Source organism: Cygnus olor, chromosome Z (genome assembly GCF_009769625.2).
Source record: "Cygnus olor isolate bCygOlo1 chromosome Z, bCygOlo1.pri.v2, whole genome shotgun sequence".
Classification (NCBI taxonomy): domain Eukaryota; kingdom Metazoa; phylum Chordata; class Aves; order Anseriformes; family Anatidae; genus Cygnus; species Cygnus olor.
Window position 1 is genome coordinate 39543820 of NC_049198.1, and position 15463 is coordinate 39559282.

Sequence of the window (15463 nt, forward strand, 5' to 3'; positions counted from 1 at the left end):
TTTATGCTGCTTACTATATTAGCATTGTACAACCTGAGCTGTTGGAAGAACTGGATGATTTAGTGATAACTTGTCAGTGATTTACAGTCAGGATATAGGAGTTCCTTACCCTGTGCTCCTCAAAATAGAGCTGTTTATTTATTTATCTATTATTTCACCCCGCAGCTTTTTACAGTATTCTAGCTCTACCAACACAAAATGAGAGTTGTGAGTAGAATTTCTCACAGCGCAAGAAGAAAATAATTCAATATAAAAAGTATTTAGATTAGTGTAGACTGTCTGGCTTTGTAAACAGAAACATGCAAATATTTGGTTTATTTGCTTTAAAAAAAAAAAAAAAGAATTTCAAAAAAATATGGAAACTGTAGGCACAGTAGCAAACAAAGGACCACAAAAGACCACATTGCTACTGATAACAATGCATGAGTTATCTTCCATAGTGAGAGAAATTGACCTACTGTGACTGGAAGTACTGATTAAAATTGAAACACTAATTAGTAATTCTTTTTTTTCTTTCTGTTTTTATTATCAAGAGTGTAATAAAGCTTGTATCGTGTATGTATTTCTGCTAACCGGTATTTGCATTTAGAAGAAAATGGAAGGATTCAAAAGGCTTAAGAAATTCATAATTTCTCATGGGCTAAAGCCTTCAGTAGCGGATTGCACTTTTGCCTGCAATATTGTTAGCTTATTCAAGCCTCTGGCTTTCTTCAGCTTACAGATTTTATTACTTGATGTACATTCTGGCTGTTAACAGTTTTTAGGCATTACTGTATGTGCTCACACATAGCTTCAGAGTTAATCCTGGTAAACCAGGATTCACAGTAGGATGTATCAGGCTGTTTTGTTTCCCTCAAATGAGCAATAATACCTGTTTTAGGACCTCCATGCAAGAACAACAGTCATAAAGAAGCCTCATAATTTGGGGAAATTACTTTAAGGTCTTAATAAAACCTTTTTTTAATACAAATTTTGTAATAGTAGGCTGAAAGGCAACAAGATTATTAACAAGAGTAATCAAATATTAATACCTCAATATTTCATTATTCATGGGTATCTAAAATTAAAAGGTGTAGATTTCCTCTTATCAGCAACGTTATCTGTTTCTATAGTATTCTTGTGGTCTTAGTTGAATGTCCTTTGACCTGGGTTAAGGACAAAAAAAAATTAATAGTGTGCAAGATTTTGTAGCAAGAGCATATATGATGACAGTTTACGTTGTTTTATCCAGAGAAGAAGTTGCATCAGTTCATCAGATTGCTGAAAAATTGCCAAATCTGTATTTATAAACTTCGGGCACTCAGTTTAACATAAAAGTGCTTTGGGAAATGCATTTATATGCATAAGCTGTCACAGGCACGCATTGGATTTGTCCTCTGTCTCCTGTCAGAGTCCAGCAGTTGAATATCCCTCTTAGGTCCACACCAGCAGCAACTGCAAAGCATTGTTGAGTCTGTATAGGTAGGTGGTCTGGTAAAAAAAAACATTAATCTGACGAGATGAAAGAGTCACAGGTCTGAAAAGGGATATCTGTACCCTCACAGGAACTGATATGCTTTGGCAGAAGGAGAAGATCATTTATTTATGCTAGTACTCTCTCTGATGGAGAGCCTTCTTGGTTTTGCAGTACAGCTTAGTCATTTTTCTAAGGAACAACAAGTACTTAAAGGCTGCACAGGCTCTGCTGTCTGTCATGCAACTGTTGTTTTACTTTCATGAGTTGTTTTATTTTATAGCAAGACTAGCATCATTCCTTGAAAAATATTACTTACGTTACATCTATTTTCCATTTGTTGCAATGGAAAAAACTCCCTGGGGTTCGTCACTCAGCCTGTCACTTAACCTTCCTAGTTTGCCTGTTTGTTTTTTTTGCCTACTAACATACAGAACCTGTGTTGCTTGCCATAAGGGAAAATAATTTGGCATATATGTATAAGTGTATGTTTGTATAAAAGCAGGTACTATTAAGATACTAAAAAGATACTATACATTATTCTGATCACACACAGATCTTCTTTTAATACAATTGTATTGAGCAGTCATTGGAGGAGTTACTGCTGATAGAATCAGTTGTAGATTCATGAAAGTTTTGTAGTCCTTGGACTATCCAAAATTCTTACCTATGACACGTATGATAGCGGCATCAGTTTCAATGTCATCTATTACCACCTGTTACCATCTATATGTTGACACACCAAATTTTATTTGGTGTATTTTCCTGTGTGGGGATGTTACTGAGTATGTACAAAATGGTGAGTCTTGCTGAATTTGTAGCTTTCAGATGCTTGAAGTGTTAGCCACGGTGTCTTTTGTGGAAAGATGCAGTTGAAAGGTCTTACTTTACACTGAGTATTTACATATACAAGGCAGGACTTTTTTGATTCATTTATATTTTATGAATTTGAAACAAACAGATGTTTTTGTGGTTGATACCGTATAAACATAGCTGGTGGTGAAGTGTTAGAGAATTCAGTTATGCTGTAGAACATAGGTTGCTACCTGGCTTGTTAAAATTTGGGAAGTTTCTTATAGGCTGTATTAACATGAGGATACATCTAAGAACAGTCCTAATGAATAACAAAATTTAGGTAATGAATAATTAAGAGCTGATAGTTTCAGTCATGAGTAATAACAGTAAGGGGTAATTTTGTATATTGCTACATATACTTATTTGTGTATGGAAAATTCAGTGTCTTTGAGATACCACATGTTTTCCTGCATACCTGTTGATCAGTAAAAGGAGAGCACTGACTGATAGACAGTTAATATACTACCAAACACCAGCAAGTAACTGAAAATTGAGCTTAGCATGTTGCCTGATAGATAAACACACAAGTGGAATACACCAAACTTATCTTAGGTGGTTAGAGTTTGAAACTACTGGATAGAAAAATAAATCTTAATAAGCAGTTATCTTCCTTTAGTAATAACTGATTTATTTATTTATTTCTATTTGGCATGGGGAAATTTTTAATGCATATGTGCACGTGCTTTGTTTTGTTTGAAATCCTTTTTGTCTTAATTACAGTCCAGAAAAAGCTTGGCTTCATTTCCAACCTATGTTGAAGGTAAGATGGTTCTACGATTTCTAAATATTTTTATATATGCAAAGAACTCCAGTATTTATAAAGTATAATTTTTTATTTTAATTTGCTGAATACAAAAACTGCTAGGGTTGCATTTACGGATTTAGATAAAATTGTGTTCAGTCTGCAGCCTGAATTAAATTGTACTAGGCTCTTTCTGAAGTTCAGAAACATGCATATTTTATTTTTTTAGTATTCTATTCATGGTTTCTGTCTCAGGTCCTTTTTTTATGGTGGATGAGGAAAAGAGGTTAGGGAAGATGACTAGTGCTCTCTCTAGCACTGATTTCAAACGGCATCCTCAATCCAGTCTCATTTGTGTTAATTGGCAGGAGTGAATTAATAAGATTACTTGGCAGGTCTTCCAGAGGAAATCTGCACTGGTTTACAGCTATTTGTCCTCTAATTAACTAGCACTTCCTGTGTTAGAGTTAAGGTTGCACTTGTATTTGTGCTGAGTTTATTTAGAGCAATGTCAACAAACAAGTTACCTGCTACCTGAACAGCTTTTGTAGAGTCTGCATTATGTGCATACAGAAAGACTGCATGCTGTAAAATTCACTTATTTTGTTATGAGAGCATGACAGAAGCAGAAAATTCTAATTTGCATTTGTTGTTTTGCCCCAGCAGTGGTTGTGCTATGTGCTTTATGAAATGCCAGAAATACGGTTGATGTGATGCTTCATTTGGACTGTCTTGGAACTCCTTGGATTGCTTTATAGTGTGCTGTGTTTAAACAATTACATGGTCATTCTCTTTTGACTACAAATCGATCACTCATTTAGTCTTCAGTATATGTGCTGCATATTTTGGAATCTATAGCCAGATCATCAACTAGTGTAAATCTCGTATGTTGTTTCTAAACTAGTTGAACTTTGGAATTTTGTGGCAATGAATGACCTGTCTTAAACTGAAATGAGTTTGCTGGTTGTAGCCCTCTGTCAAGGGCTATCTAAAAGAATCCTACTCTCAAAAAAAAAAAAAAAAAAAAAAAAAAAAAACCAAAAAAAAACTAGTAAACTAAAATTTTCTTAAATCTTTGTCCAGTGGGAAATTACTTTTTTTTTTAAAAAAAAAAAAAAAAAAAAGTCCTTTGTGAACTAGTAGTCCAAAAAAGCTTGCTAGCACTTATGCTACACTTCCACTCAACGGAAAATAATTTGATATTATCTGTTGTCAGAGATAATTTGTCAGAGATAATAAATGGAAGGGGTCTTTAAAAAAGCAGCGTTGTATGTAAGTTCACCTCTAATGAAAATAGAGCACATGCCTTTTTTTTTATGCTTTCTGGGAATCTTATCTACACCTTTACAGAATGTCAGACTAAATTTGTGGGGTTTTTTTTTTTGTGTTTTAATCAGGAATAGTGCTATAAATTGTTTGGTAATAGAAGTTGTGATAAGGCCTTTACCATATAGAGTAACAAAAAGCAGCACTTTAAAATGCTGTGTGGTTTCATGACTGGAAGAGTTTATAAATATGTAGCACTTCCAGATGCATAAATTTCCCTAAGGGAGAAATTCCATTTTTTTGGTTTTGTGTCCTTGAAAATGACTTGTTCATTTTGAGGGTCTTCCAGACACTTAGTATCTGAACAGCTTCTGCCAGCACGCAAAATGGACATCTTAAAATGACTAGTCCTAAATTTTTGTATTTAAAGAAACCACAAAAGAGACTAGCTTCCTTATAAGGTTTATACATCTACTTAAGTCTGTATAATCTGAGTGTGATATTTATCTTCAGCTCTTGCATTTATTATCTTATTCTTAAGAATGACTTGCATTTCTTCAGAGCTGAAGTTTCTCATGCTTGTTCTAAGTGGTTGTTAACCTCTTCCTTTAAAATTAAACTAGAGCTGGCATTCTGAGTAATGTTAAACTTTGAGCCCCATTGCTTCATTTCTCAAGATAAGCTCTGACCTAATGAAAACTACATTCTGATACTGTAAGATTTTTTTGCTTTGTTCCCAGAATAATGAAAAAAAAAAACAACCTGGGGTATTTTTTTGTTGTTGTTTGGTCGGTTGGTTTGTTTTGTTTTTGGTTTTGGTGATAAAATGTGGGCACTTTTACCAATAGAGTTCTTTAGGAAGATTTGCATTCTCAAAAAGTCTTCAACATCAGTTGTTTTTTGTCACTTGTACAAAAACAGGAAGCTTAGCTAAACCAATCACTCTACTGAATCATGACAATTTTAACATATAGCAAAGTGTTAAAATACGACTTTTTAGCTATACAATTTTTAGATATAATTGCCTAACACTGAAAATGTTATCAATCATAAATGCTGCTTTATAACAATTAAAATTGTTAGGCATTGGACACTTCATCACCCTCTAACTTTCCACAGAAGCTAATGGGAATCAGATCATTAAGAATCTTTGGGGACTAAAAGTTGCTTTTTCCAGTGGGACATCCTGTGCTCTGAATGTTTAACCACACTTTTACTGAATTCTGAAAGTACTGAATACTCCCCCTCAATATCCTTGTTGAGACTAATAATGATCTTTAAAGGCCTGTGGGATAACAACAATTTGTTTAATTGGGCTCTCAGTCTCAGTAAGGGGAGCAGTGTAGTACCTGTAAAGCATTGCCAGGGAGTTTCCTCTACCTGTGTACTAACTGTGGCTGACACCAAGTGAGAAAGTGGCTGATGGCCGTTCCTAAATTTCACCCTTCCTCTTACTGTTCATGACTGTTTGCCTTAGAATTTCAAGGCTGTTTTTGGTGCATGAGGGAAGAGCTGAGTCCCCATGTCTCTTCATAACAGCAAAACCTCAGAGATATTGTTTTGCCCTGGGGTGATCCTTGCTCACAAAAGGATGAGCTATTGCAAGAGACAGGCTGGATTAACAATTACAGCTTCTGCTGGAGAGATGTTGAGAGCATTTTCTTGATGTTTTGTACCTTTGAAATTACTGGTTACCATGTCATCATGGTAAACTGTAGTATTTCAAAGGAGCATCTACAGCCATCAGGTGCAGGCTCAAATTGTTAGTGCTGCTGTTTTGCCATTGTTCAGTATGATTTTCTGCAGTGATTTCTTTCCTGTGTTACAGTTCCTGGACCTTGCGATCCTGAAGACTTAATCGATGGAATCATTTTTGCAGCCAATTACCTTGGCTCAACTCAACTCCTTTCTGATAAAACTCCCTCCAAGAATGTGAGAATGATGCAGGCTCAGGAAGCTGTCAGCAGGATCAAGGTGAGAAGTGATTTCTCTTGCTACTTCTCATACTGGTACCTTAAAATTGCAGATAGGAACTTCTTACGTATGTAGTAGTGCTCTCGTATTGTGTTATCTGTGGTTTCAGGAATATTAAGTGCCTCATCTTTCCTTCTGCAAGATAAATCACTTGCATAATGCTGCTTTTGGAACAAGGGTGGTAGGTAAAAGCTACCAGATCATTATAATTCCCTGTAGAAATACTTGTGGTATGTTCTCTAAGCCAGAATCCAAACTGAGTGGTGGTCTCAGTTTTATTTTACATAGTGTTGACAGAAAACAGGTTTAGAGGATAACTAGTAGGTATTACAGCTGCTTCTGGCTTGGTGCTTGAAGAGAACCTGTACTGTGGTAATGTCTGCGGTTATTTTTGACCATGCTGTGGATACTATTTTCTCTACCTAATAATAGCTGTGAGCTGACGTAAAAAGAGAAAGAAAAGCCCGAGAGAGTACGGGGATGTATAGAAAAATGTAGTTTGTCCTGGAATATGGTATGTTCATGTCATTTGTTTGTTTTATCACAGCATGATGGGCGTGCTGCTGTATTGTGAGTTACAATGACATTGTCAACTGAAATGAAGGTGTATGGATGAAGTGTTGTAGTCATAGAAGATGCTATAACATTTCCCCTACCCATACATCACCGTGTGTTAGGAACACAGCTTCATCTTCTGCTAAGTCAGCTAACCAAGGCAATCTCACCTCAACATTTTCTTTAGTTTAAGATTTATGCATTTTTCCTTTGTATGGTTTATTTTGGATTCCAACTCAGACTCTGTCTGTACAATCGTTTAAAAGAGAGAGGAAGAGATACGGCATGTTATCAGGAAGGCCAATAGCATTGTCTGTTAAAATCCGCTTATGCTTCCTAATATTACTACTTCTTTCAATACTTCCATGCCAAGTGCTCAGTTCAGTTTGTGCATGAAATTCTCAGATGAATGCTCCAAATAGAAATATTGAGACACTTCCAAAAATTTTAATTTTGCTGGTGTTCAAATACAGAAATTTTTATAACCTTGTCTCTAAAAATCTCTAGGATGGTAGCATTTTAGAGAAGGCTCTATTTGGCAGGGAAGTAGCATTCCTGTCATCTTTTGCCATCTCTACGGAAAGTCTCCACAAACTTAAGAAACTTTTGAAAAGCAGTGGTTTGTCTGTATTCAGTGGAGACTCTAGATTCAGTGGAATTTTTGTAAAAGATATTCACTCAGCTTTCTCAACCCTCACAGGTCATAGTCTTCGTGGCTTCTTCCCAAAGCTATAGTGGAGACTTATCCTTCCACTGTCTTTTCCTTTCCTGCTTTGGGTGTGAGTAAAGCTGTGCCTTGTCTGCATGGTAGAAAAGTTGTCTGATTTGAATGCACAGGAAACAAAAGGTAAGCTACAGGAAGGAAGGGAATAAGGACTTCAGTGAGGCTGGATCTAGGAGGCACACATCGCTGTAAGCTGAAAAGAAAGATCATCGTCAGCTGTGATGGGAAACTGGCATCAGGAGTTTAACTTGAGGCTGGTTCTGGACATGAGGCCTGCCTTTCTAAAGGCAAAGATTGAACAGATGTGTTACAGAAAACTGAAATAGAAACATTGATTCAAAGTGGGTTTATGTAGTAGAAAAGAGTAGAATCTTTCTCTGATACTAAATATATTTCTAGGAAATGATTAGGAAAATAAAGTTCTTCCTGAGGTTTCTGTTATGCCTCAGCACTGCTGTGCCTCAGCACAGAAGGAATCTGTTTAGCTCATTTCACTCATCAAGCCTGTAATTTACACATCCGTGGAAATGAGCAGGCATGCATATTCTTGGTTATAGAAAATTTGTTTCAGCATGGAGGTCCAAGCAGTTGCATGGTTGACCTGGTAAAACCCTAGCTTGCACACATAATTTTCTGGAACTGTAAGTGAATTTCAGAAAATGGTGTGCCTACTGCATGGCACACAATACCATGGTACGCTTCCGTGACAGTACTCTCCTGCTTCTAGGTGAAGTTCGGGAAATGTAAGTATGCTTCCCTGCACTGTAGGGTCATTGTTGTTGATTTTGGCTCTTTTTTTTGGTGATTCCCATAAAAAGCAAACTTTTTTATTGAGAACTTCATTATGACAGAGTTCTGGCTGCTAGATTCATCACTGCTCAAGGCAGCCTGTAGGCCAAATGTGTAAAATATTGCCCACGCAATGCTAGTGATACCTGTGCCCTACTCGTCCTTGTTTATTGAGTAAGTTAGGTGCTGTATATGAAACATTTCTCTACAGTTAAAGAAAACAAAGGTTATGAATTAAGACTGAGCTTTTAAAAATCTACAAATCTGAAGTTAAAAGTATTAGAAGTGGGAAGGACTTTGTTTAAGGCCTGCTGCATACACATACCTCCCACGTGAACGTGTTCCTTTTGAATTTAATAATCTAATGCTTACTTGTAGCAGAGCCTTTAGACCATGCACTTATTCGCTCAGAATATGAACTGATTTTGAAAACAATTCTCCGTGCTTTTTCTGTAAACACGTATCTCTACAGTTAGAAGTGGAAGAATTGAGGGTTTTCTTGCTTCGGCAGTTATCTCTGTGAAGTCAAGCTAAGTTACAACAGAAACAATGCTTTGAAGACATTCATCAAACTTAGTTGATTTCATATTCCCATGAAGAGGTACTTTTAGTGTTATGAAAGGTATTTCACTATTTTCTGACTGTAGTCTCATTTTTCCAAATAGTGTGGGGAAAAAAAAATCTTTCCATAGTTTACTTGAAATTAATCCATTTAATATTTATAGCAGTATAGAAAAATAAATGTTCATGATTACAATTCATAGCTGATCTGTGGAGAATTGCTGCTACATTTCACCTATAGAATAACAGCTTTCATTTTTTATTTTTCACCAGCAGATTTGAGCTGTGTGGCAGGTTTGAACATTTTTAGATAACAACTGATTTAATTGCTGATTGTAATTTAAGAAGCCATATGTGAAAATAGTTTAATTCATCATATTTCATCTACCAAGTGTCATCTGGGTTTTCACTGAGTTGCAGTACATTTTTTGTAGAAGTCAAATGGGTTGACTATATTTAAGCCATCCATGGAGCAGAAGTGAGTGTGCTGATTCTTAAAAATCTGAGATTTTGGAAATCGCAACTAGCCACATAATTAAATCTCACTTAGGTTAAATGAAAATTCCAGACTCTGCATACTTTAAAAAATATTATTTTGTGTAGAGTAGGTAGTTGCTGTTCTTTCTAAGAATTCTGAAATGATCTTCTGATCTAAATCAGAAAAATAACTCAGTGATGAAGAGGATTGGAATAATAAAGTCACTTGTACAGAATTATCCTAAATCGGGGAGGCGTTGGTGCTTTTTTTCTTTCTTTCTTTCTTTCCTTTTTTTTTTGTGGACCATATTTTCTTTCATGCCATTTCAGTGTAGTGCCAAACCACTTCTTAAAATTGTTTGTTCCATGTCATCACCTTAGTTCTATGAAATATTTTGGAGAACAGTTTAAATGCTTTATCTCATGCGTGTCTCCCCTATGCCCATTGTATGCCAGGCAGCTGTTATTCAAGGTAACTATAGTATTTCTGAGTACCAGTGAAAATTAATATTAATATAATGCACAGTCTGCAGCATGAAGCAATTCGAATTGCTTTTGCAATAGTTTGTTATCACCAGGCTATCAAATATTAATCAGTTTGAAAAAAGTGCCTAAAAGTTGGCGTGAGAATATATTCATATTTGTAAATAAGCAGCATGGTCTAAAGCTTCAGTTGCTGCTTTCAGATTTGTTTACGTTAAAACTGGCAGATTTTAAGTTGTGAGCATCAGTATAAAATATTTTTCTTCTTGTGATTCTACGAAGCTTGAAATAGTAAGCCTCCTTCCCTCCACAAAAACACTTGTCAATTTAATTAGCTAACACTAATTGTTGGAAGTAAAAAGATATCTGCCAGCCTGGTGAGTATTGAATTTCTTTAGCAAGCAGGTCCATCAGTTCAGTTCACTTTGGCTTGAATAATGATTGCAAGACTGTAAGAATGATGTTGCTTATTTATGTTGTTATTGTTATCACAGTAATAGCACATAAAATATCAATTTGTTGCAATGCGGTGATATCTCTCTGGATGTAAGTCAATTAAACTAGTGGCAATTAAATCAGTGACAAGAGACTGTTTTCAGAGGGGTTGTGGACATGAAGTATGTGCTCCACTGCCTTTCTTGAAAAAATATGGTGGTATGCAGGTGTCGCAGGGAAACCTGTTGTTCAGAAATGCAATGTGAACGTTGGCGTGGGCATATTTGCATAGAAGGAGGAGAAAATGGAGGTGACAATTAGCTTCTGTCACTTTGTATTTCGAAGAAAAACTAGTGCAGTTTTAGTGTTTTTTTTTTAAAGATGGTTCATGTGTGACAGCATTAGGCAACTTGAATTTAAATTCCTTAATTCCTAAAAAAGTTGGAATAAAAATAGTTAAAATTCTTCTCTTGCTTTTTACACTGGTGTTGCTTCAAAGAAAGTAACCTCATGGGTCATGCATGGTTTACCTGCTGCAAATGAGGGGAAGCTCTTTTTTTTTTTCTTCCTTAAAAACAAACAAAGAAATAAAGCCTGTTGTTTGAGAGTAGAATTTTAAATGGAAAAAAAATCCTTTTGTATTTTCCAGTCTCTTCTAGTGTTGTTTCTTTTCATTTTTTTACACTGGTTATGCTAAACATGAAACTTAAAAAAGAAAAAAAAATAAGAAAGAAAAGGAAAGAAATTAATCTAAGCAGGGACTAATTTAGAACGGCTAGTAGTCTGTGAGCCCTGTCATTAGCATGCAGAGTCCTTCTTGACTTGGAGTCTCTGTAAAGTCTTCTCTAACTATTCTCCTGTCTCTGTTTATTCCATGCTAAGCAGATGGCCCAGAAATTAGCCAAAAGCAGGAAGAAGGTGCAGTACAAACTCCATCAGCTTGATGTTATGCCTGTTCTTTTGTTTTCTGGCAGTTTGTTTGTTTGTTTTTCGATTTTTTTTTTTGCCTTTATTTTGAGTTATTTTCTGCATCCAGCAAGTTTTCTTTAGATTTGTTTCTGAGCCACCATACAAGTTGACATTTCTCAGAAATCAGTTGCCTGGTTGGCCATTTTTTGTTGCTTATCATTAGCCATTTCATGTTACAAATAGAGTAAAGATCGGAATTATCAAATGGTTACAAGCAGTACCCAAAATCCATGCTAAAGAAACAGGACTGACATGGCAAAGGTTCTAACTTCGTAAAATGACAGATTAAAAATGTCTGGTTTTTATTTTATCTTTTATCAGTGAGGACGGTCTGTTTGATTCACAAATGTGTCAAATTGCTGGATGCAAAAAAGAAAAAAGTTTATGTATATATACACAGTAATATGCTGAGTGTCTTATTTAAGTGATAAGTTTTGTTCATGGAGGTTGTGAGTACCCTTTAACACCTCTAACTTTTTTTAAAAATTATAAGCATTGGTTTTCTATTGACAAAGATATGACTTCTAAAGTGGGTTAGTGCTTGAATGGTATGTCTGACTGTGAAGGCCTTTTTACCAGAACAGTATTATGAACTGCTTAAACCGTACCTACCTGTGGTACAGGTTTTTCCATGGGTCTGAGCAGTCACTGTAAGCCCATATAGAAACTACTCAAGCAAGAGATACTGTTAGGCCTTTTTATGGCATGTGTGAAAAACTTCTTTAAAGTGGGATTCCTAATGTGGTGAAAATGAGAGAATCATTCTGATTTTCATAAAATCTTTAAACAGTTCATGTCACAGTCATGTATAACTTTACTGGATCAGTAAATATATCAGGGAAGCTTTTACAGGGTTAGAAATTGTTCAAATACTATCCAGTTCACTTTCATATATCTGTATATTGTTTCCATATCTTTGTGTTTAGCTTCTGCAGTCTAATACTCTATCTTGCATTGCTGTTCTGGTGACTGTGTTTGTAGTATACCCCTGTTTGTGAGCTAACATCGTTAGTAAGGATGTTACCTTATGTTTGTGTTTGACTCTAATCCATTTATTTGCAGGCTCCCGAAGGTGAATCTCAACCAATGACTGAAGTGGACCTCTTCATTTCTACACAGAGAATTAAAGTACTGAATGCAGACACACAGGTATAGACAAGGATGCCTTTGTCAATATTGTGATAGTAGGCCACTGAAATAGAGTTTCATCTACCCACCAAATTTTATCCTTCAAAAAGTGCTGGGTCTTGTACTTCTCCCCAGGATTTCCTAGGTTGAAATCCATTCAAGGGCTGTGTCAATTACTCTGCCATATCTGTAGAAAATGATTAGAATTTGTCAGTAAACTAACTGCATTCAGCTGACTTCTTACAAGCTGTGATGTGACAAGTATCGATTGTGCCTAGAGCAGCCCAGAATGTTTGGTTGTGATAATCTGAAGTTTATACTCCTTTGCGTGTTGGTCCCATGCATGCTCAGCATATTCAGGATCTTATATTGAGGTCTTTGTACTTTTCAACAGAAAATAAAACTATGATTTGTAAAACTTGTTCTTTGCTTTACTTCTGGGAAGTGTCACTCTTGTTTTCTATTGGCAATTCCCTTCATGCATGACTCTTTATGTGGACTTAACTAAGGTGTTATGTTACCATTTGTGTGTTTTCATAAGACCAGGAGTACAATAAGAAGAAACACCTGCTTATATTGTTGGTTTTTTTTATTCCACAGGAAACCATGATGGATCATCCCCTGCGGACCATTTCTTACATTGCGGATATAGGGAATATAGTTGTTCTGATGGCTCGTAGGAGAATGCCACGGTCCAACTCCCAGGATAATGTGGAAGCATCTCACCCTTCCCAGGATGGAAAGAGACAGTACAAAATGATTTGCCATGTCTTTGAGTCTGAAGATGTAAGGAATTACTCTGTCTCATAATTTTCTAGGGGTGGAAATGTAAGCACATTTTGGTAGTCTTGAAGTCCACTGCAAGTGGTCCTGTTTGTTCATTAACCGCAACAAGGTATTTCATCTTGCTTTTTGTTGGCATGTTCAGACCTGACATTTTACTCAGAAAACTGTTGTAGAAAAAAATCCCATTTTTAAGCTCATACAGTACCTTTCAGTAGCAATGAGAAGAAGGTCCAGCTGCCACAGTTTACATATACCAGCTCATAATCTGCATATGAGAGTGAATGTCTATCAAAGAAGCTTGTTTTCCTAGGGAAATTGTAATCCTAAATACTACATCAAGGATCATTGATACATATCAGAAATGTGATTTCTGTTGTTGTTGAGGAGATCTGAGTTGGACAGTAGTTGGTGACATTGTATTAAAAGCCAGCAAGGAAAATTGATAATTCCAGTAATCCTGAAGTACCCTGAACAGAGACAGCTGAGTGAATGTCTGTGGTGTGGGTCAACTAAGTTACCTGTTATCAAACTTGATAGCCTGTCTTCACGATCAGTGTACAAAACATGCTGTTTTTATACACTTTTTAAAGGTCTATAAATGAAAGGTAAAATCAAACACACACACACACATCAGATTGAAGTGGCCAGATATATAGTTGTCAGTCTCATAATCAGATTAGCCCTAGGTGAAGTGATATCACGCAATGTTTCTAATAATTTGGGAAGGCAAAAATTCCCAGTTCTAAACCCTCCACATACCTGTGTCTGTGGCAACTGTCATATTAATACTAGCCAAGTCAAATGGTTCCTGTAGCAGGAGGTGGAAGAAGGGGAATCACTCCCATGTGTAAATTATGTACACATTACAGAGGTGATGCCAGTTAGGGAAGGCATCCTGCACAAATTAGGGAGGATGACATAAGGACTTACTTCCTGTTCTTGTGGCTTGCACATCACTTAGTCTGAAGAGTCTTTGCAGTGCAACGTCAGATATGCTGAACTAGTTAACAGAAGTAAAGTGAAAATATCAGGTTCTTTTAATATCCTCATATGCCTTCTACTCCATGGTGTATCAGCAAGGTCTTCAAGATGGGAAGGTTTACTTGAATAAGCAGCTGATTTTATGTAATGGTGAACGTAGTCTGAACCCATGATCAGATAAATTATGTGGCTGCAGATGCATGTGCATACTATCACCCCCTGCTGAGGTTAAAAAGTAAAGGCAAAAGCACTGATATAAGTAATCTTCTACAAAAGTTTTAGTAAAGAACATTAAAAATGGCAGATTTTTTTCCAGAATAGCATGTCAGCCAGTTTTGCAGAGCCTTTCAAGAATCTGGTGCAAAAAAAATGAAAAGAATAGCCATTTTTTTTCATTTAATATCATTTGATATGTTGCCTGTTTTAAGACTGCTGTTCCTGTATTTCCGGTTCCAAGTTTGTACAGTAGTAGCTCTCTTACTGACCAGTTGGAAAAGCAGAACTCAAACTGCCAGATGCTAGAGGCTGTGGCTTGCTTTCCTTCAGCACGCGGTAGTTTGACTCTGATCTAGATCTCCTGGATCTGATTCCCAGGCTGTTCTTAATACCTTGACTAGCTGGAGTCTGTGCTTCTTCCTTCTGATCACTGGCATTACTTTCTGTGGTTTGTTTGGGTCAGGGCATATTTGTGTTGGATGTGATCATCCATCCCTATGCCGCCTGCTACTGGCTTAGAAAGGACCTGTCTGTAGTTCCAGTAAAAGCGTTGTTCAGTGGCACGAAAACAAGCTGAGAAATTGCAAGAGATCATTTCAGCTTTCCTTAGTCAAGGTGTAGTTCACAAATAGTGTACAAAATTTATCTCAAATATCCAAGTGACTAAGAAAGAGAGTGGAAAAACCATAGTACCTGTTAGCAGGAAGGAGATGGTATCTTGAAAGATCTTGTACACCTAATGGAATAGTACAGCCTGCCTATATTTTAAATCTCATACATGTCTCATTGTCATCTTTTCTTCTGGGACAGCTGGGTATTTAGAAGAATTTACACAGAAACAGTCACAGAAACTGTTAAGTCCTCATGGATTTTAGCCAAAATGTGTACCTGCTTGGAAATATCCTTATCTAAGGAGCCTAGCACCAGATTTTCAATTCTGTCTAGGGCTAGATCTTCAAAAGAGCTAATGCTTAGTGATGTCTCCAAATGCTGGGTGTCCGAATGGGAGTTGATCTTTTCTTGGAGACAAGATATATCTGTGTGAACATGAAGTCCAGTTGTCTACTCT

The 15463-nt window shown here is 36.4% G+C and overlaps 1 protein-coding gene across 5 annotated transcripts in view; it reads left to right on the plus strand.

The window, feature by feature from the left end:
• APBA1 (amyloid beta precursor protein binding family A member 1) overlaps positions 1 to 15463 on the plus strand; it is an 87059-nt gene that overhangs the window by 63781 nt on the left and 7815 nt on the right. For 3 of the 5 annotated variants that reach the window (XM_040541024.1, XM_040541025.1, XM_040541027.1), the window contains 5 exons: positions 3029 to 3068; positions 6145 to 6290; positions 11200 to 11232; positions 12346 to 12432; positions 13012 to 13197. In XM_040541024.1, the coding sequence (XP_040396958.1) occupies positions 3029 to 3068; positions 6145 to 6290; positions 11200 to 11232; positions 12346 to 12432; positions 13012 to 13197 (492 nt within the window). The remainder of the gene's footprint in view (positions 1 to 3028; positions 3069 to 6144; positions 6291 to 11199; positions 11233 to 12345; positions 12433 to 13011; positions 13198 to 15463) is intronic. The other 2 variants (XM_040541026.1, XM_040541028.1) reach the window with 1 other exon arrangement.